The sequence below is a fragment of the Cynoglossus semilaevis genome, chromosome 4 (assembly GCF_000523025.1).
Source record: "Cynoglossus semilaevis isolate Cse_v1.0 chromosome 4, Cse_v1.0, whole genome shotgun sequence".
Classification (NCBI taxonomy): Eukaryota; Metazoa; Chordata; class Actinopteri; order Pleuronectiformes; family Cynoglossidae; genus Cynoglossus; species Cynoglossus semilaevis.
Genome location: NC_024310.1, coordinates 7,832,575 through 7,854,580, shown reverse-complemented (window position 1 = coordinate 7,854,580; position 22,006 = coordinate 7,832,575). Strand labels below are relative to the sequence as shown.

Genomic DNA, 22,006 nt, shown 5'->3' with positions numbered 1-22,006 from the left:
CGTGGTAGGTGAGCTGGAAGTCATCGTCCATGGAGATGTAAGGGGCCAACATTTCCAGATCCATTTCATCCATGTTCTGAAAAAAGGCAGGAAAGTCCAGTCATTTTTTGTAATAGGACTTTACAACTGCAGGTTATGATCATATAGAGAAAGGTAATGAAACACATTTACATATCTTTTTCCAAATCTCTGTACTGAACATGAAAGAAATCTATTTTCTCTGTAAGGCTTCAATTGTCTGTTGTCTTCACCCACCTCCAGCATGTTTCCTTCCTGTTGCTCATCTGTTGGACAAATGGCAAAATGCTTCTCCACCTCACTTGGTAACATCTCCACCTCACCGGAGCTCTGATTGATCAGCACAGTCACCAAATCAATCAACAGACCAAGCTCTGGTAGGTGATGCTTTACTTTTCAGTTTAACAGAAGGCGATTGTCATATTTACCAGAGCAGAATTGTCTGCTGGGGCCGGTGAGGTGGACGGGGGCGGGGTCAGGGGGTCAAAGATGGGTGTGAGGAGTTGCAGCAGCTGTGGGGTGCAGAGTTTCTCAGGGTGGTCGGGCACCGAGGTCAGAGTAGGTGAACTGATGAACGACAGCTCCACAAATCCTAATGCAGACAAACACGCAAACACACGCAAATTAAAAACCATAAAATCATAATTGATGGAAACAGTGACATTCAACAACAGTCTGTCTGTCCGTGTCTCTCACCTGCTGTTCTCCTGTCGGTGTCGTTGTTCTCAGAGGCCAACTGAACCTCATCTGGCTTCTCTGGCTTGTTCAGGAGCTCTGCAGCGTTGCTGGGATTTGAACCGGCATCCTCAGTCTGGGCGGAGCTGCTCAGAGGCTCCTCTTCAGGATCAGAGATCTCAAAGGCCTCTGCTGCAGGTGCTGGTGAGAGAGGTTCATCCTTGAGCACCGCGCCACATCTGATCTGCTCCACTGAGAAAACAGTGTCTGGCTGCTCGATGGCACTGCAGAAAAATGGGAAAAAAGAAATTAAATAAAAATAATAGAGTTATATATTTTTATTCAAGTTTTATTTAAATTTGAGTACCAAATAAGGTACCAACTTAAAACTGATTCAAACTCTTCAAACGGCCTTTTTGGCTAGCTAAGATTGTACTGACAGTTAAGATTACCAGAGATTTCCAATTTACGTGACCCATCAAGTAAAGGTTCAAACGTGTAATTTTCAATCTCAAATCTCAATTTTAAATAGTTTTCAGATTCTGAGTCACACAGAAAGTTTGCAAAATGATAAATACTCTATTCATAAAATCAGCCTAAAACTTTCCAAATTTTCCAGATCGTTCCTGTTGTTAGGATTGACTATGAAAGTACCTGAGTATGAAGTTGAGGCAGACGACGGCCTCTGGCTGCGACGTCTTGTTGCTGTAGAGGACGGTGGCCTGCGTTTCAGCCCAGACGAAACCGCCATTGTTGGTCAGGAATCTGTACTGGCTGGTGATCACCTGACCTTTCGTCAGCACTGCAGACATGAAAAAAAAAACAAACAAAAAAAAACAACAACTTATACAAATATATGAGAACATTGTTTTTCGTAAAATAATTACCAATATTTATAGCCAGTGCTTTTATTTGTTCAGTGTGTGCTTGTGTAGACAAACACACTCACATGTGTGCAGGCTTTTGTTGACATGGTCAGAGTCGAGCGCATGATGAAATTCATAGGCCGAGCGTCCAATCAGATCATCCGGTTTGTATCCTACTAACTCTGAAACCCTGGAGACAAACAGACAGATATGACTCCTCATGTCTTTGTCCGCTACTCATGTCCAAATGAGACAAAGTTTAAGGTCAGGGCGTCCATCCTACCTGCCCTCACAGTGGGTGAAGCGCAGGTCCATACTGTGGCGGGTGAGGATGGTGCACGTATCCAGAGGAAACTCCACGCTGGACGGATGAGGAATGGGCTCACACAGCACAGTCATCACTCTGGCTGCAGGAGGCGCTGTGGAGCTGCCACCAAAGGGACGCATGTGACCAGTGCAGTGAAGAACCTATAGAGAGGAGGAGACGTCAGGATAATCAGAAGAAAATTTAAAAAAATGATTTAAAAAATAAAGAAGTGAAATGTAAAATGAAGCTTGTCAAACGCTTAATATTTGTATTATTGAAATTGTAATATTTTAGTAAAAAGTTGTCAAACCTTCCATGTAGCAGACTTGATGTTGACCGTGCGCCCCCTGCTGGTCAATGTGCTTTTCATTCGCAGGAAAAAGTTCCTGTCAGTTGGTTGCTCTTTGGCTGATTTCTTACTTAATCCTGAAAATTGCACACACACAAAAAAAAAAAAAAAAAAAACAAACAAAAAAACAAAACAAAAACATAATCATCAGTCAGAAGCTGAATTTTTTTTTCTCTTTTTTCTTGTCAAACTATCATTCAAATGTGTTTAATTTTATGATAATAATAATTGGATATAATTTAGGACAAAGGTCTGCAGACCAAAAGTGTTGGGACAGTGAGACCCACCTGGACGTGGAGCCAGCAGATCTCTGAGCTCCTCCTGGTCACAGGGATGGACAAACTCATACACACTCTGACCCAGCAGCTCCAACTGTAAACACAACACAGACACACACATGATGACACACATGATGACACACAAATGAAAGCACAATTTAGTAAAATAAAAAATTACAAACAAAACAAAATATCTGTGTCAATCTTAAATGTACCGTAATTTAAATAATGGATTTCAATTCCAACTAATCTTAAACCAAGTCACTGGTCACACTGGCACGTTTCTGCCACAGCCTCATCCAACAGTACCAGAACATTTCTCTCTCTGCTCTGGTCCCTGCACATATTTAAATATAACACAGGGTTGTAATGAGGAACCTCATCTCCAAACACAGCCAAAAATAGATTGAAGAAACAGCTCCTCCTCCTGCTGCTCACCCAGAATAGCAACAGTACACAGTACATGGAGTACACTATACACAAGTCACCAGGATCACACACTGACATGGTATTGGACTGTTCTTCACTGTGACTTTTCACTAGGTTTGTGCAGAGCCCTGATAATGAAAGGGTGTTTAATGTCATTCCACTTTATTTATGTAAATGTTGCCATAATTCCTCAGATGTGTTAATCTAAACTCATTTCACCACATGGCCTGTTGGGGTGCTCTAGAGTCCAATAAATCCATAAACTCACTAGTTTTCTCTGATGACATCATATAAACTGATTTTTTTTTTCTTCACAAATGTTCATAAAGTGTTGGAAAATTCTTTCTTATAATAAATTCTAGTTTTTAGTATAACAGCAGGTCGGGTCAACTTCTGTCACGGTTGTTACAGTAATGTTACAGGAGCTCGTTTGCCAAGTTAAACTGCGGTGGTGACTCTTTATCACAGCTGTCATTTCACACATTAACTAACACAGGAATGACTAAAGGCTACAGCTGTGATCACAGTGAGACGTTTAGTTCTGTATGAAGACAAAGAGGTGATTTGATGTGTGTGTGTATGGTCCTGCTCTGCTGCACCTGAGTGACGCCGATGTGTTTGTTGACATTTTCTGTCAGGAAGATCATGTCTCCTTCTTCTGTCAGCACCATGACGAAACCGGCCAGCGCCTGTGGATAGAACACATCCATCTCATCCTCCTCTTCCTCATCCTCCTCTTCCTCCTGCTGCTGCTGCTGCTCTTGCTTCATATCATCCTCAGCCGACTCCTTTTTGGTTTCACCTGCTGTTAAAAATGATCACGAAAAATGATCACACAGGGCAGACATGATAATACCTTTTATTATGAATGACCTATTTTTTATTTATTTTTTTCAAGTTTCTTACACTTCTCACCAGATCTCAGAAGGCGCTGCATACGCAGGACGCTGAGAGCGATCCTCATGATGGCAGCTTTGTCCAAATGGGTGGACACCCTGCGAGGGAGCGGAAGTGTGCGAGCGAGCTCATAAAACACTTCCGTCTCTTGGCTTCGCCTGCATCTGGCTGCATCACGAGAACGCAGCTTCCTCTGCTCCGAACTGCTTCTAAAGACAAAACAAAAAGAAACACGTGGTAAAAAGAAGACCAAAAACAGAGTAAACACTGTACTGAAGGAAGAAGAGGAACAACAACTGCACACTGATCTCTGAACTGGCAAGAACGTGTTTTGGTGCTAACAATTAAGATTGAAACAGAATATTAGCCCCAAACAGAGAGGGTATCCTTCTCATTCTTGTTTGACCACAGCGTAAAAAAGCTGAACTGGTCCGACCAGGTTAGGTACCCGTAGTACCAGCATCACAATCTATTTTAGAGGTGATTTGTTTAAAACTGTAAACCTGAGACACTCTCTTTTTTCAGCACAACATTTTATATATTTATTTATTTATTTAAACCAGAATCCTAACAAATAAACAGGCAATGTGGGGCAGTTGTGGCTTGGTGGTTAAGAAAGCGGACTTGGGGTCCAGAAGGGTTCGAGTCCAAGTTACCACTGAGGGGCACTGATCATGGCACCGTCCCCACCCACTGCTCCCCCTGCTCACTGTGGTGATGGGTTAAAAGCAGAAGTCACATTTCGTTGTGTGCAGTGGTGTGCTGTGTCACAATGACAAATAATAATTCACTTTGACTTTCAATACTTTTTGTAGACCATTTAAACTAATGAGACACAGCTGATGTTGCTTTGTCACACACAGAACATACAGTACTCATACCTGTGTTCTGATGGGAACTCAGAGTACACAACAAAGAGTATCTGAGATGAGCCAAGAAACAAACGCCACTCCTCCTCACACCAACGTCCTGTGTCACATTAACAACAAGTCTTCTTTTCCCCTGATTGTGATCGTGTTTCACTACGTGTTCTCTTTTCTTCAGCTGAGCACAAACTGTTCTCAGTGTTCATTCATAACCGTTTCCTTTAGTGTAGCTGTTATTTTTGAAGAGTGATGACGTCACACTGCCACTACAGCTGCTTGTAATGTTCATTTGATCTGTGCATGATCATAGGAACAACCATAATAGATGTTTCTCTGTCAAACACTAAAAAGGTTGAAACATTAAGGCCTGAAATGTTTGTGCTGAAAACATTTAAGCTGGTGGGATTTCTCAAAGTCCAAACCTCCAAAACCTCAGCCTGACATGCGTGTGTCCACCTCGGTGATCAGTGATTCTCAACCACTGTGCCGTGGCACACTCGTGTGCCGTGAGAGATCATTAGGTGTGCTGTGGAAAATGATCCAATTTCACTTCACTGGGCTGAAAACTATTATTTATTTATTGTATATCATTTTTCTTTAAAGATCTTTATGAGTATCTTTCTTCAATTCCTGCCAGTATTTTAGCGTTGTCTTCAACTAATCAGGCCGAGATTTTGGTAAATTATGAGGTCATTTAAACCAGAAGATTATTATATTTCATTACATATACTTTTTGTGAGATTGTTGGCTCAAACAAGTTTGGGAAACACTGCTCTAAGTGACCCCTGGGAGCTCAGCTAAGAGGATTCTTTTTGGCATAGTAGGAGACTGACTGAGCACAAGAATGTCATGAGAGGATTCTTTTTAATTCTATTTCTTTTTGGCATAGTGGGAGACTGAGCACAAGAATGTCATAAACTGAAAGGAACAGAATGTCTCTGGGAAAAAGTCCAGATCTTCCCTCCCTCCCTCACTCTCTTCTGTGCTCCTTTCTACGCCCTCTCTCCTCCTACACTTCCATGCCACCAAGCACAGTTGTGGCGTAAACTTGCTGACAAGACAACAACGCAGCTTTGTTCTGATTCAGTGTTCTTTCTAATAGTGTTTATTACCAAAAGCAGTCTGAACTAAACAAAACCCCTTCATCCCTCTGATCTGTTTAACTACAGACATATGCTGCACTCATCTGCAGGTCATCAAGGACCACAACAGAGGGGAGGAGTTTAGATATGAGTGCGCAGAGGTCACACAGGCTGACTCAGCAAACTGCAAGAACAAAAGCACTACCAATAAATGATTAAACAACTCCAAGTTATAACCCAAGGTTACAGTAGATTATCCTGTATGTCATGTCAGGTAGCACATGTCCAATATAAAGATCATTTCTTTTTAGTTCCTTCACTCATTCATTACATAGGTGCACTGTACATCCCATGTTGACCCTAATGAAGTAAGGTCAAAACCATGAGAACGTGATCATGAGTTATGATCACGGTCACTGTAAAGATGTGACACACCCTCAGGGATTGGTCTAATCCTGTACCTGGACCTGGATTAACTGTACTAACGATATGTCAAACTGTGGAAATGAATAAGTCAGGCTTGTTTTGATAGATGGAATGGATACGGATTGTTCTGATGATAATCCCGGTGAGCCGTATGACTGCGGGTCACTTGGCAGAGATTCCAGTGCTGTTTCCACAAGTCAGAGAGAGCAGAGTCAGAGAGAAATTATATATTATATGTATATACCATATTTCCAGACTACAAGTCGCACTTTTTTTCATCCTTTTTTTAGGTTTGCGACATATACTCAGGTGCGCCTTATATATTAAAATATATAATTTCGCATGTTCATTATTTTCACACTGACAGCTGTACTCTAGGCTTGTGTACCAGTTTCTGCTTCTCCTGTACCACTGAAAATTTACAGGTTCGTTATTTTCACACTGACAGTCGCTACAGTCACTTTTTACACAATTTTTCACATTTTTACACGTTGACAAATTTCATTCTGCTGCATTGTTTTTTTTTTACCAGATGTCAAAAAGTGATATTTTGAAAAAAAGGTAACTGAATATTTCAGTTCTTTTCTGTTTTCATCCATGTATCCAGGTTTTTATTTGAATTCTCATGATGATGTAAGGATTCAGGACAGCTGTTATCAACTCGTTCTGGTGGCAGGTGGGTTCGTACCCTCATATCATGGCTGAATATTTTGGTTTCCTTTCAGTACAGTTAAGGAAATGTGGTCATGGTTTCGTCCTTTAGTTTCAGACCAAGTTCCCAGCTGGAGGATCATTAACATCCAACTGCCATGGGGCACAGCCAAGACTCTGGGTGAGTTGAGAGACGTGGGTGACAGTCTCAACGCAGCAATACTGAAGAAGAAGAAGAACACTGTGTTCTAGTACTACTGCCAATAACAGTGGGATTACCGCATCTATCTAACTGGTTAGAAAATATGTACTGTAAATACTATGAATGCCTGCATAGCTATTAATAATATCTGAATGTTGTACAAACTAGTTAGTCTGCCAGCTGGGAGGAACCGTGGAAAACAGAGCAGCGCTGTACAACAGTGGGTTCTCGAGAGTGTCACCGTTTGCAGAAGGCAATAGGAAGTCCGACTGTACACCGCAACCCCAGAGTACAGAGTGTGCACGCGTGTGTGTTTATTTATGTGTTGCTGGAAACAACCGGCGGTTAAGTTGTTTATGAGCAGACACCGCATTAGAAAGACGAGGACACACACACGCACACACACAGAAGCCAATGGCAGTTCGTCAGACACAGACACGCCTTCTGTTCCACCAAACACACACATTGTGATCACTGAAATTAAACGTGTGTGCAGAGTGCACAAAATAGGAAACCCAACCCCACGTGCTTAGCATCAGAGAACACAATGTCCTCAGCTGCGTTCTCACTCGAGAGAAACGCCGTAGAAGAGATGTAAGGGTTCACTGTCTCACGAGGAAGAAAAAAAAACAAAAACAAAAAACAACGAACAAACAATGAAAACTCAACCTTGAAGGGAGCTAGAGAGCGAAGGAAGGAAAAATTTGAAGAAGTCTGATACCCCGTGCAAAACGCACACTTGCATTTCCCGCCATTAATACAGGCACTCAAATACAGAAATAGAAATGAGCGGTTTCATATTCCTCCTGGCGCAGGTTCCTGCATTTGGAATAACAAACTAGGTTCTGCTTCTGTATTGTTTGGCTTAGAACACGACGTCTGCCAAAATTCAGTGTTTCACAATAGGAACGTTTTTTCTCTTTTTTGTCAACGCAGCCTAATGGTGTAGTGTTGTGTCTGTGCACGTGCAGACAGACAAACAGAGGCAACCTCTGGCCTCCAGTGTTGAAATTACAACAACTGTTGATGCACAGTTTGACAGCAATTGTGCAAAGGAAAAAAATATGTAAGATTGAGGAAAGAATTAACAGCAGTCAATGTCCTGTATGTTCACAGGCTGGAATGATCGGTGCTGTGCTCCCTGTATATTCTGACCACAGCTTTTAACACTGAGCATCAGTTCTCACGCAATTCCACCACTTGTACAGGCTTCAGACCGATACTATGTAAACAAACTGTAGCTTCCTGTGGATGGGTAAGATGAGGACATCGGGATACAGACCGCCAGTCTGGCATTAAACCCCTTCACCCTTCAGTTCAGAGGAAAAAAACCAAAAATTCCACATAAGAACATTTAAGATTTAATAACTGATGTTGTTTTTGGTTTTATTGACAAACAAGTAAGTGATTTATGTAGTACAAAAAAAGCCCCTAACACCAAAAAGGTAGTATTCTGTAGGACATACATATTAACCTGAACTCACAGGTTAACTTTGATACACTGCACAACATCCAGAATTTAGTTGTCACACAATATGTGCTACTGACATTAACACTAATAACAACTCCTATTCTATTCTACCTCTAACAGTGACAGTCTCAGAAAAGCTCAGAAAAGTCTTTCAAAGGAACATAATCCAGAAATGGAATTATTCAAAGAGACTTTCCCCTTTGCTCTATGGCCCATGTCCAACAGATGATACATGGCTGATGGTGATGATACAAGGCTGATGTTTGTTCTTTTTTGTACTGTGACGTCTCTCTGAGATCACGATGTGCACGAACACCAGAAAAACACCTGTCACCCATCACTCACGGTGCCACACCTGACTTTCAGTCAGCAATGGATAAACAGCCGGCCAACGAAGCTCGAAGCATGTTGGTGGACTGCAGGATGTCACTTAAGCCATTAAAAGGGAATATATATACTGTATATATATATATATATATATGTGTGTGTGTATATATATATATATATATATATATGAGTGCCACACATCATTTTCTTCAGTCTTTTACTATTACAGAGAGAGATTACTGTAACAGCCTGTGTTACTGGTAACACATATGTTTACTGTGTATAAATGGGACACAAACATACCCCAACACACTTTGCAAGTTTCATGCTGTCTATGCTTTCTTTTTTTAACCAGCTTAATAACCAGCTGCAGATAAGTGTGTCATAGGGTTAGGGTTAAGTACTGCACTGTAAACGTAGTTCTCTGAACAATCACGGTTTTTATTGTTGCTTGTTAAAAATGTGTCCGCCCTCTTCCTCTTTTAACCTGATTTAGCCTTGTGATGTTGACACACTATGTCCTCACTGACAGCTGCACAGTGAGATTAAATGATTGTGTGTCTCTAATAAAACAAACACTGTTTAAAGACTGGACCTGCACCTCAGAGTCACTGATGCAGAACAGGTTGGAGTGAGATGTAGAGCAAAACATTAACACACATTTACAAGCTGCACTCTAATGTGACATAGGAATGTTAAAGATTAACACTGCTGTGCATGGCCCTCATTTACTCTCACTGACTTTACTGCCTCCACAAAAGAAGTTGTGTTCCAAGACAGCACATTTAAAAAGTTATTTGGCAGAAAGTACTAAATATATATATACATGTGTGTGTGTATATATAAATATATATATATACACACACACACACACACACACATATATATATATACTGTATATGGGATGTATTTGTATTTGGATGCTTTTTGCATGTACTTCCTCCGAGTATTTTGCAGGAAGTACATGCATAGGATATATATTACATATACATACATACATACATATGTATACATATATACACGTGTGTGTATATAAACAGACTGTGGGGGTAGCATGATATGTATTACAGTAAACAAGCGACCAGTATATCCCAGTACATAAGTGTTGAAAAAATATCAAAACGTAAGTGCACAAATACATGCGTTGTGTATGACAATCTATTGTGATGTACGCGTTAAGATCACATTAAATTACAACAGTTATATATAACCACATAAAACAGTTAGTCTTGGCAGACTGGTTGGAGGAGATCTTTCCGTTTGCAATACATCACAAAGAGATATCTTGATATTTTACTATTATCATTTTAAAAGACACAGACTGTGGGGGTAGCGCCGAATAACAACAGCAATGACAATAACTGCGTCATGTTTGCAAAGCGTGGTGTGCACTTGTTAACATATACCATGAATCATTTAAGACCAAGTCTAAGTAAAATGTGTTTGCCTTTTTACGTGTCTTTCCCTCTCAGTCTCTCTGTCTGTCTGCAGCACTCACTGCTACTCGCTGTTTTACATCACACTGTTTTGTTCATCGCTCCCTGCGACTCGTCGTGGAAAAGTTGCACATGCAAAAATATACACTACGCCTCACGGAATACACACATTTTTCAAAACAAACAATGTTAGTATTGGTGAAATACGGACTTACCGTTTAACCACGGTGCTCTCTTCTATTGTCTCCATGTCTCAACATAAAACCTTCAGCTTTTGTTGTTGTTTACTCCAACATAACGGCAATATATGCGCCAACCTCCGAAGCCAACTCAACACTTTGACGTAAGCTCGCTGCTTCCGCTATATTTGTTTCAAAATAAACGTCAGTTTGATAACTACAGTCGCTGACAGTACTTTAGAGAAAGTGTTCACTATTTGTCATCGTTAAAGAAATAGTTTACATTTGAAGTTTGAAAAAAAAATCATTTTTTATTATCACAATGCTGCCGTCTGCCAAAAATATGCATTTATTCTGGTATCTCATGTAACATCCTGAATGTGAAACGCGGATACAAGACATGCCCCCAGTCACGTCGGCAATCTCCGACTGTATCCGGTTTGACGTATTCATCCTTCGTGTTTCATCGGCCATTTCCTTACTCTGCGGAACAAAAGTATATTCAAATTGAATAAGTGAGTGCAAAGCGCCACCTGTCGATCACTCATAGAGGAGACTTGAACTTGGACGAACTGAAAAAACATCTAATGAACGTCAAGATTTAATAAATACACTGAATTATATCGGGTTTTCACACACAGACATAAAAAGAGAACTGAAAACGACTGATAGACGAGATATTTGGATCAAGAAGAATAATTAGTCTATTGTTGTTAAATGTAACGCACAAAAATCTATCCACGAATGAAAATAAACAGTAGAAATGTTAGCTAAATTAGTTAGCAGCTGTTTTGACTGTCACCAGAAGAAAGTTGTGTTACATAGTATTTCAACTGATACTGATGCAATACATGTATTCACAAAAAACAAAACAAAACATCATGTATATCCATGACTATTCCACTAATAATAATAATCAGTGAATATCACTCCTTTGAACATCATTCAAACACAATACTTTTTGATTAAATCAAGGTTTTGAATAAAGCACTGATTATAATTAAAATACAACAAGAATGAAGAACATTCATTTGTGAGAAGGTAGATATAAGAGACGTCATACTGTAACTCTACCGGTGTGAGTAGATCCAGGATTTCTCTTGATTTCTCTTCTATTGATGGATGATGGAGCATTAGTTCTATACCAAAAACCTGTGAGCCTATTTGAGATGCCTCAGTAGACATGCTGTTGCCATGACAACAGAGATGAGCATATGGGCTCCAACAATGACCTCAAACTGGGGGAAGAGGAAACTAATGTTTCGTCTGTTGCTTCAAGGGCACAACCCTGAATCCTGCAGTGCTGGAAGTTTTACTGCTATTTATAGAATATATTGTGGGATCGATACACACACGCACACACACACGGCTATAATTACTAATATTTTGCTCTGACTCTTGTCAGTGAGAAGTACTGGAGGTACAATCCTTACATTCAGTAATCACGACAAGAAAAAGTTCATACCAGACCATTTATAATTCACATAAACTGTTACCTGCAAACCCCTTAACTATGATACTCTCAGCAATTTTTGTTTCTTCATACGTTTGTATTTGCTCTGCTCTTCAAATGAAACCAACTTGAATTAAACTGCCTGCTACAAACAGCTGCTGCTGACTAAACCAAACCGTGTTAGATTACACCCGTTACTGCTGACCAGCTGAAGCTGAGAAAATGCTTTGGTCCACAAAAACTATAAAAAAAAAAAAAAAAAAAAAACTAGCTGATGCAACGAAGCATCAGGCTGGTTTAAAAATGTGTTGAACATACAATTAAAGATTGTTGAACTGAAGGGTGAACGCAGAGCCAAAAAGTATTGGCTAGTTACTGCTCAACACAGCAATCAGAGCTTTTATTATTTTTATTACTATTAGTATATATTATTTTTACTTTATCATCGGTAGGTTTTGTTTTATGACATTAACTTAAGCAGGTGTTGCAACAAAAATGTAAAAACTATAAAAAGTTATATTATTAGAATTATTATGTTATAGTTACTGCGGTTGATTTAATTTATAAAAATATATTCTATCTACATCACTGCTTTGTTATTGTTTTGTTCTTGTTGAATTTAACTGTGCAGATCAAGAACTGCACCAGCAGCTGCTGACACTCTACTGTATGGACTCTGTCCTGTTCCTTATTGTAATTGAAGCAGCGAAATAGAAAAACACCCAAGGAGAGACAAAAACTGATATCTACTGGACACAATCACGTCACCGTGACTTTGCTGAAACTACAGCTCCTGTGTTTTTCCCTCAAACGTAAACAAGACACCACACCAGGAGGATCTGTTTGACCGTCAACAGCAGGGGCAAAGTCAAAGCCAACACATAATGAGGAGCCAGTTGAACTAAAAGGAGAACCTTCTCTCATCTATGTGGGAAGTGTAGGAGGAAAAGCACAGAGGTCAAAGGTTAATGTAAAGAGCATTATCAATGAGACAAAGAGAGCATTAAACCAGCATTAAGGAGCCAGGAAAAGTGATGACTGAAAACACTGCATTTCCATGTCATCAGGGAGACATTTTTATTTATTATTTTCACTGAAAGTCATGACACAGCCTTTGACACTGGCGCGGTAATGATGGAAAACCAAAAAACCTGCTTGTATTTGCATCACATCTGAGCTCTCCGTGCCTAATACAGAGTGTTGACTACAAACCGCATTTAAAAAATGATCCGGTAAAATACTGAAGCAGTGAACATTTTAACTTAAATACAAAGTAAACAAATACATTGAAAAAATAAGTGTAACAGCCTCTGGGGGGGGGGGGGGGGGGGTTGTGGGGTTTTTTTTTTTGTTAACCTGCTTGTATTTGCATCACATCTGAGCTCTCCGTGCCTAATACAGAGTGTTGACTACAAACCGCATTTAAAAAATGATCCGGTAAAATACTGAAGCAGTGAACATTTTAACTTAAATACAAAGTAAACAAATACATCGAAAAAATAAGTGTAACAGCCTCTGGGGGGGCGGGGGGGGGGGTGATCTGTGGGTTTATTTATTGTATGTGCAAATTCTTGCAAGAGGCAATTCAGGTGCAACAGGAATGAAGTCCAAAACCTTTGGAAACTGCATATTATGCTACACCATGAAGGTATTTTGTGTGTGTGTGTGAATGTAAAGAAGTAATTTTAGGCTTGGAATGTGCAAGAGTACAGTATGTTTATGTTTATGAGCCAGTTTATCTAATCTTAGTAGAGATTTTTGTATTGTTACTGCATAATGTTAAGCAGAATTAGTCATGACGTGGACTCAGGGCTGAGGTGTGCAGCCGACTGTTGCTCTATGTGCTCAACTTAAGTCTCTTTCTACAAAGTCACACTGGATCCAGAAAGCTCACATTCAGGGACAAACAGGAAACTCTATCACACAAAATAAAAACACATTGACATTGTCAAGTTCCCTAAAACAGCAGACATTCAACTTTTAGCTGTGGTTCTTATGTACAATAGAAGGATATTTATATATTAATATTCTTCATCTTTCCTGCCCTTTTTTCCTCACCTCCTGCTGCACAGTCATTATTTACATACACACGTGTCCTTCTTGTATTTATAGAGCATTTTCAGTATTTACAGTATAAATTACTACACAGTCCTGTGATAAAATAAATACCTAAATACAACGGTCTTGGCTTCGGCAGGTTCTTTTGCACGAATGAGAACTTAGGGAGATGAAGGCCGTTCACTCGCTCTCATTGCTTCCAGGTAACACACGTACGATGACAGTCAACAAGGAGTGACGTGAGGGCTGACAGCAGAAGCAAAGAGAATACGCTTTACTCTCACAGTGGCATGAGCTGAAAGAACACTTTCCGATACTTTCCCATTTTTAATACATTTCTAATTAAAGTAAATAAATAACAACTGTACGAAAGATAAAATGTTTTATCCCATTTTTAATAAATTTCTAATTAAAGTAAATAAATAACAAATTAGCTTAAACATATAAATGAATAATGTTTAAAATATCCAGTTAATAAATTAACAAAATCTGGCTGCTAATTTGGACCTTTAAAAAGAAGGACATGAAAACTTAACATATTGTAAAAAAAAAATTGACAAAACATTAATTTTGTAAAGTGGACTACTAATAAAGTTAAAATATATATTTTAAAAAGCGACCAAAAAAGGTTGTATTTTCAGATGGAAACTCTTTGAATTGGAGATCAACATAGCATTGATTTTTTTAACCAGGTTGTTGGTTTACTTGGGAAAGTGTTCAATGTCAGGTGTTTCCATAGTAATAAAGTGAAGTCATGTTGGAGCAGTTTAGAGCCAAAGCCATCATCCTTGCTGCAGTGATGTTCTACTCTAGTGTTCTATTAGTGTTCTAAGTTTCATGTGATCTGAACAGCCACAAACTTTAGCCATTCACTGCAACAAAATCACAATTATTAGGTTTATGTAGCAAGAGCCCGGATAGCTCAGTCGGTAGAGCATCAGACTTTTAATCTGAGGGTCCAGGGTTCAAGTCCCTGTTCGGGCGATACTATTTGTTTAAATAATTTCCCTAGTGTGGGATCAATAGAATTCAACCTTGACCTTAGTCAGCAAGCTTCCGTTTTTTTAAGCTAATTAGGTTCATCAAATTTTAAGTGTAATTATATAACCGTCAGTGTGACCACTACAATAGTAACTATTAGGGATGTCTGATAATATCGACTGACCGATATCGTTGGACCGACATTGGCATATTATGTAATATTGTTATTGTTTTTTCCTCTGATAATGAAAACCCGATAACGTAATGCCTGGGTTTGGCCAAATGAGGCGTGGCCTAAAAATAGTTTGGGTGATAAACGGCTGTATATTAAAGTGAAAGCCACTAGATGGCAGCATTGCAGCTCATTTAATTAATCTCATAGTTATACAGTGGTTTGTATGGATAAATAAGTAAATATTACCAGGCCTATATTGTAATTGGTTGATATCGGAATTGGAAATTAAGTGTTTGGACAATATCGGCAAAAAGCTAATATCAGACATCCCTAGTAACTATTGTATTTTTGCTTCCGGTTGGTTTTCTGACAAGTCAAGGCCACCGTGAGAGTAAAGTTGACAGGGGGAACATGTTTTTGATCAGAGCAAGCACACTGAGTCGTAGTGTATAATACTGCAGTTGAGTAGTGGGCACAGACTGATAATGTAGAAGATGAGCCGAGAGAAGACGACAGGAACGATGGAGGACATGGAGGAACGAACCAGTGCAAACTTCTCCTCCAGCTATACCACCGTGCCGCTCGGAGAGTTCCCATTCTGTGCTGTCAAGTTCTAAACAAAATATACAGAGAATTAAAATCAAAGGAAACCGAAAGAAGAAATATTCTAAAACTCTAAAAAGAGAATATAGAAACGTACAAAGGGCAATTTTTTTTACTATGTAAAAGTGTGGAGTTGAAGATAAATTCAATATGCAGACAGACCAATCTGTTCATTGATGCTTGTCACATGACCACAGATCATTATAAACATGAAGGACATACCGTCTTCCCTGGCCGTGCCCAGGTGCAGATGAGACCCTCTTGGCAGGCTGTGATGATGCAGTCGTCCATGAAGACCAGGACCGTCAGCCTCTCATGTGCGATCTTCTTGCACACCAGCGGCTCTAGCAGCGGCACCTCGTTCATGCGTGGGCACAGTGTGGTGCCCAGAACCTTAGCAGCGTCCAGGCGATTGCTTCGCGGCGCCACGTTGATCTTGTCATTGCTTTTGCTAATGTTGCCCAGGCTGTGGTACCTCTTATGCTCCTTCTCCACCCCACTGCTGCCGCCAGACTTGTCCGACTTGCGCTCCTGGAGCGACAGCGTGGCAAAGCGGCCTATACTGAATGGAGTGCTGTTCCCTGTGCCACTGCTGCCGCCACCGCCTCCACTTCCCCCGCCCTCCGTGGTGCCCTGACTCTTGGAAGTGTTTGCCACTGCTGGGTGGGGCAGCGAGTTGGATCGTGAGAGGGAGCGAGGAAGTGGTAAGGGAAGGGTGGGTGGGTTGGATGTGCCTGTGTTGGTGATTGGTGGGTGATGGTGCCCTTCAACCCCTCCACTTCCTCCCCCACCCGAGATGCTGTTAGCAACCACACTTCCAGAGTTAGACAGTGACGGGCCGAATGTGTTAGTAAAGGCGCGAGACAGTGGTAGACGTGGGTACAACACGTCATCAGTCAGGTCCCACAGGCAGAACTGAGTGTCCTGCCCCACTGAGCCAAAGCGGTAGGTGACCGAGGCCGAGCCCCCGCCCTTAGAGCTGTGCCGAGAAAGACGCGACAACGTGCTGCTTGTTCGTACTCGGCCGAAGTGCATGGAATTGTTCTGTACCCCCTGGTGGAGGTCCTCCTCACTGCCACTTAGTTCCATGGGCTCATCATCTTCTAAAGAGGTTGTGAAGGGGTCAAAGGCCACGACATTGACCCACGATTTGTGGCCATGACCCCTTGCTACGACTCTGCTTTCTGCGAACGACCAGACGGTAACGAGGTCGTCCTCTCCTCCTGTGGCGAGATATTTCCCATCAGGACTCCATGACACACAGAGCAGCCCCCCAAAGTAGCTCTTCATCACACCCTGCAGCTCCATGGAGTCAAAGTGGAAGACACGCAGGCAGCCATCTTGACCGACACACGCCACGTGGACACCATCGGGAGAGAAAGCAAACTCGTTAAGGCCGCCCTCGCCCACGGCCCACCTCAACAGAGGGTTGCGTGGCGTCTTGGTCTTGCAGGCATAAACTGCAAACCCTTCGCCCTGTCGCAGCAGTGAGTACTGTGGAGCCGTGGTGCCACAGGGGTGGTCCACGTTGTAGAGGTAGAGGTGGCCACTGGCATGGGAGGCCAGGAATAGGTTCTCTGACTTAGGAAGCCACTTTAGACACGTCACCTTGGATTTGTCTATCAGCCTCTGGAAAGATGGAAAGCAGACAAGAAGGGAAAGAAAAGTAATAAAGTTATTTTTTTTTTATTATCAGCAGTTTAGAATGGCAACGACACAAGTGTGAGCGGTAGAGAGAGAAAAACCAAGGAGGGAGGTTTGACTGGAAACAGAGAATACACCGGCAGAAATGAGCACACACACCTTTTATCTCCTGGATTTAATTGAGAATCTAATTAAAGGAATCCTATAACGCAGGAAGGGGCAATTCAAGAGAGGCAGTAAAAGACTGCATGTTCACAGGGACAACACTTCAGACTGTGTTTTACATTCCATCACATTACACTGTCTCATCTACAACAGAAAATTCAAGAATGATAAACATAATTAAAAAAAATTATTTACTGAATACTGAATACAAATCTGAAAGAAAAGTGTGTGCATAAAAAATTGAGAATAGAAAATGTATAAGGGCAGGGTATTTTTTCTTAAATTTATATGTACTGTATCATTGTACTATTTTACCCATTTGACAGTACAAGTCAGGTATTTAGTTCAATATTTATAAAAAACTAAATTGAACTCAACATTGCCGGGAACCATTGGTAAGACCTCGTGCCAATGCAGAAATACCTCCTCGTTGAAGAGTTTACTGGTCTCCTTCTTGATCGGGTCGAGATACTGGAACTGCCCTGCTGAAACCCCCACGATGAGAGCGCCCCTCTCTGCCGTGGCTGAATACTGGTTGAAGTCATGACACGTGGGCTGAGTCCCTTTGTAGATCCTCTTGTCTATGGGCTTACTGAGGTCCACAGCCTGTGGACAGACATGGGAGACATGACAAGATGGGAGAATATATGACGTAAGAGTCCAGAGGACAATGAACCAGACGTGGTGTATCACACTTAACATGATGTAGATGTTTGGTGACCAACAAGGCTTTTAAAACATCTCGTTTGAATTCCTGGTCGGCTCTGACAGCACAGCAGACGTCTGACGATTTAGTGAGGTCATTGTTGGCGAAGTCATTGTGAATTTAACCAATCTCTAGAGAACATCGAGGGAGGAAGAACCGTCTCACTGTAGTCCATGATGGAAATTCACCAAACAGACCGCGGGGAGGTCACAAAGGTCACACTGTCTCATGTTTGTCACTTTGTTGAGAATTTCCTAATGTTATTTCCAAAATGCACAACGCTTATCCAATGCCCAAGAAGTTAATGTGGATTTATCCACTGGTTATAGTGAGTCAGATGACAAACGACCTCAGGGACTAAATGAGAGCAGTGTCGTAATTCATTTTGTAAAGAACTAAGTCATCGTCCTCTAATGGAAAAACATGAGGAGGCAGAGAAGGTCTGAGAGGAACAGAGGAAAAAGACAATGGCAGCAGGTTATAAAGTACGTGTGGACGTTTGTTTGGCACCGTGACACAGGAAGTTTGACGCACAGGGAATTATACTGTCCATATTTTCTTTATTTCACTCCCAAGCAGGGATAATACATATTATTAATCACTGTGATAACACGTTTAGGTTGTATCATACTACACAGATACTTGTGTTAGACCTTAAATCTCAGCTAAATGTTGGGATGAAAATAACGTTCTTATGTTAATATATTAAATGAGAGGCTGATTTAGCCTCTTCTTCAGTGGATTTGAAGTTTGCTCAAAATAACCTTCTTGTGTTAATATATTAAATGAGAGGCTGACCACTGATTTAGCCTCTTCTTCAGTGGATTTGAAGTTTGATCAATGTGTACTGCTCACACACACTCAGTAAATGGATGTTCATTTCAAGTACAGGCGGTATAAAGAGCAGATCAGACACATTTTTCCTGAAATATAAGTATTAAATATCCAACCTCAGTGACAGTTTTCCTGAAGTATTAAATATCCAACCTCAGTGACACCTGATGATGACACTGACCCACATCTTCACTGAGAAGCCAACGTTTACGAAGGACATTCCAATAGTTTGCAGTTTGTGTAACCGCAGATGGTAGTAAGGCTGTTGTATTTCAAAAATGTGACTTTCACAATATCTTACTGGAATGTAAGAGGTTCTACAGCATCACGTAGTCCGGACAGACATGTAAGAAAAAAGGCCCAGACCACACACACACACACACACACACACACACAGTCTAAAGAGGAGACCCAGGGTTGCATTTCACTGTTTGTTATTTCTATATAATGATCATGTGACAAATCAAACTCCTGTATCTTGAACCTCAATCTGACTCCTAACATGGTGATTGAACGGTGCGACAGATGATGCACAGATGAAAAAGACGCCTTGACATCTTCAGATGCCGACACTAACTCTGCTTCCACTTATTGATCCGTGTGATTTTCAAAAGGAGACGGGAATTCTACACTCGCCATCCTGTTTCTCCTTAATGGGTTACTGCAATTCCCCTCAAGGAATCAAGTGGGGCAACAACCTGGAAAAAGTTTCTGCTCTCAAAAAAGGATTCTTGCTGAAGGCAAGGTGTGTAGGGAGAAACAGAAGGACGGAGGAAGGTGGTGTGTGTGTGTGTGTGTGTGGTCCAGAAGAAAGAGCTGATGGTGGAGCACAGATTCATGTTGTTAGCAGCGAAACAACCAAAATTCATTCCTGATGAAATGCACTAGGAAGCCATTTCTTTTTTCTACATCACAGCAGAGTCTGAGTGACTGAGAGTTAAATGTGTCTCATCTTTGTAAACCATCTGCTGACTAATCTCTCTGGGTGGAAACTCACACACATCATGTTTCCTGTAGTCCAGGGGTAGACAGCATCTCTTCAGTGGGCCAGAGCCTTGACGTAAACAACAGGACAGACACTAAACTACGCAATAAAAATATCTAATTTTGCCTCCTTCAATTTTTTCCCCCAGGTTTGCAGTCAAAGTATAAAAATACAACAGAACTGCATATAAAAACACACTGGTCGGTGAAGAAAATCTTAGTAGACTGGTTTGTATATATATGTGTATATCTATATATACACATATATAGTGTATAGAAGTAAACCGTTGCCTTCTCAGTTGATTTATTATGTCAATATACGTTCTGTCATCGGAGGTTCAGGTCTATATTTTGTAAACTACGATTCCTTTTGAGGACAAAAAGACACTGACGTGTGGGGAGGACACCTACAGCTCCATGTTTGGTTGACAACTGAACCTGTATATTGTCGACGTCACAGACACAGTCTGTCACTGTCACCCGTGACAGACACAGCTCCGTCCGTTTCCTACGTACGGTCTAAGGCAGCAGCTGAAATGTTTGTTGTTCATATACAGGGTTTCACAGATGCTAAATGCAATCGTAACATTAATGGGTTTAAAGTTGGCGGTGTGCAGGCCTTCAGTCCCTGAGGGTGGGAGTAATGCATTTTTATTGATTTTGAGGCTGGTTGTCGGTTCACTAAGTCTAGTCCAGACGTGGAACTAGAACGCCGTGACTACACTAACAGTGTGACGGTGATGGTCAAGGAGTACTGTGGAAAAAGTCCAGAGAACATGTTGTGTTGTATTTCTCTTGGATGAAAGTGAATATCAAATAAACGTAGTGATGTTTAGTTTCATTACTATGTATTGATCAGCATCAGAGGGGGGTCTTCTTTGAGTAAACCGCCATATTGGATCACTATGTTTCTACTTCAGACCAGAACAGACACTAAATACTGAAGGTTTTATTGATTTTACTAAAGGCTACACTATATTTGTCTTCACTTTTGAACAATAAGACAAATGTCATGCATAATATTCAACGTTTATATCTTTAAGCTGCAGATGTAGTTTCTGTACTGAGTCATGTCTGCAGCTGGGTACTTGTTTTCTCTATCACTCTGGCATTGGAAAAGATTATATAGAACAACGGCCCTGGTCCCTAAAATACCTACAAAATGTCATCACAATGTCAAAGTGCTGTGAGGAGAACGAACACCTCTGTGTATCTGAGTGCAGTCACTGAGTGACTGGTGATGACGGGCTGTGAATGACATGTTTAAGTCTGTTTACTGAGCACAACCCTGGGACAGTGCCGCCCTCCTGCTCCTCCACTGACACCCTGCATCCTCCTGGATCATGTGCCTAAAAACATCAGCCTCTCCACAGTTCACTGCGTAACAATAAGATGTTAATGTAACGTGCGCACGTTTATGACACCAGGAGTGGAAGAGGCTGAGGTGAAGAGAATGACGAAAACACGAGCCCACAGCGTCGACATAGCGGTGCAGGCTAGCAGGGTCTGAGCACGGCAGTAGCAGGGCATTAGCACGGAGCTGGGAGAGCCGGGCTAAAGCCACTCATCCAGTCTGTCACCCCTAACCCTGAGGAAAGAAGACGAGACTCTCACCTTCTTGATGTTGGTGTATGTGTAGAAATACAGCTCCCTGCCGATGTTAAAGCACACTCTCTCCGAGTCCTCGCTCGGGTCTTCAGGCTGCAGCTTGACCATGGAGACCCGAACCGGTGGCAGGAAGCCCGCCGGAGAGGAGTTAGCGGCGGCATTGGAAGAAGAGGAGGCAGCCGGCGCACGCTGCCGCTGCTGCGGCGGCGGCTCCGGGCCCCTGCAGCAGACCGACACCTCCACCGGGTATCGGACCGGGTCCAGGCCCGGGGCCCAGCGTGGCTCCGGCGGGGGGGCCCCGCGGCCGGCCGCCCCCCCGCTCCGCGGCCGCGCGGG

General features: G+C 41.5%; 2 protein-coding genes and 1 non-coding gene across 3 annotated transcripts in view; 1 reads left to right on the top strand and 2 right to left on the bottom strand.

Moving 5' to 3' along the window:
- hif1al (hypoxia inducible factor 1 subunit alpha, like) overlaps positions 1-10,764 on the bottom strand; it is a 12,972-nt gene extending 2,208 nt beyond the window's left edge. Inside the window, exons 1-12 of the mRNA XM_025055146.1 lie at positions 10,496-10,764; positions 3,829-4,028; positions 3,522-3,727; positions 2,503-2,587; positions 2,177-2,292; positions 1,843-2,027; positions 1,643-1,749; positions 1,348-1,495; positions 715-977; positions 447-610; positions 256-348; positions 6-76 (exon numbers count right to left, since the gene is read on the bottom strand). Of these exons, the coding sequence (XP_024910914.1) occupies positions 6-76; positions 256-348; positions 447-610; positions 715-977; positions 1,348-1,495; positions 1,643-1,749; positions 1,843-2,027; positions 2,177-2,292; positions 2,503-2,587; positions 3,522-3,727; positions 3,829-4,028; positions 10,496-10,530 (1,673 nt within the window). The 5' untranslated portion in view covers positions 10,531-10,764. The remainder of the gene's footprint in view (positions 1-5; positions 77-255; positions 349-446; positions 611-714; positions 978-1,347; positions 1,496-1,642; positions 1,750-1,842; positions 2,028-2,176; positions 2,293-2,502; positions 2,588-3,521; positions 3,728-3,828; positions 4,029-10,495) is intronic.
- Positions 10,765-14,881: 4,117 nt separating this feature from the next.
- trnak-uuu (transfer RNA lysine (anticodon UUU)) lies at positions 14,882-14,954 on the top strand. The gene has a single exon. It is a non-coding gene; the product is annotated as a tRNA-Lys (tRNA).
- Positions 14,955-15,484: 530 nt separating this feature from the next.
- LOC103377918 (WD repeat-containing protein 20) overlaps positions 15,485-22,006 on the bottom strand; it is an 8,421-nt gene continuing 1,899 nt past the window's right edge. The window contains 5 exon segments of the mRNA XM_017031958.2: positions 15,485-15,739; positions 15,952-17,358; positions 17,962-18,144; positions 21,677-21,874; positions 21,876-21,961. Coding sequence (XP_016887447.2) covers positions 15,692-15,739; positions 15,952-17,358; positions 17,962-18,144; positions 21,677-21,874; positions 21,876-21,961 — 1,922 coding nt within the window. The 3' untranslated portion in view covers positions 15,485-15,691.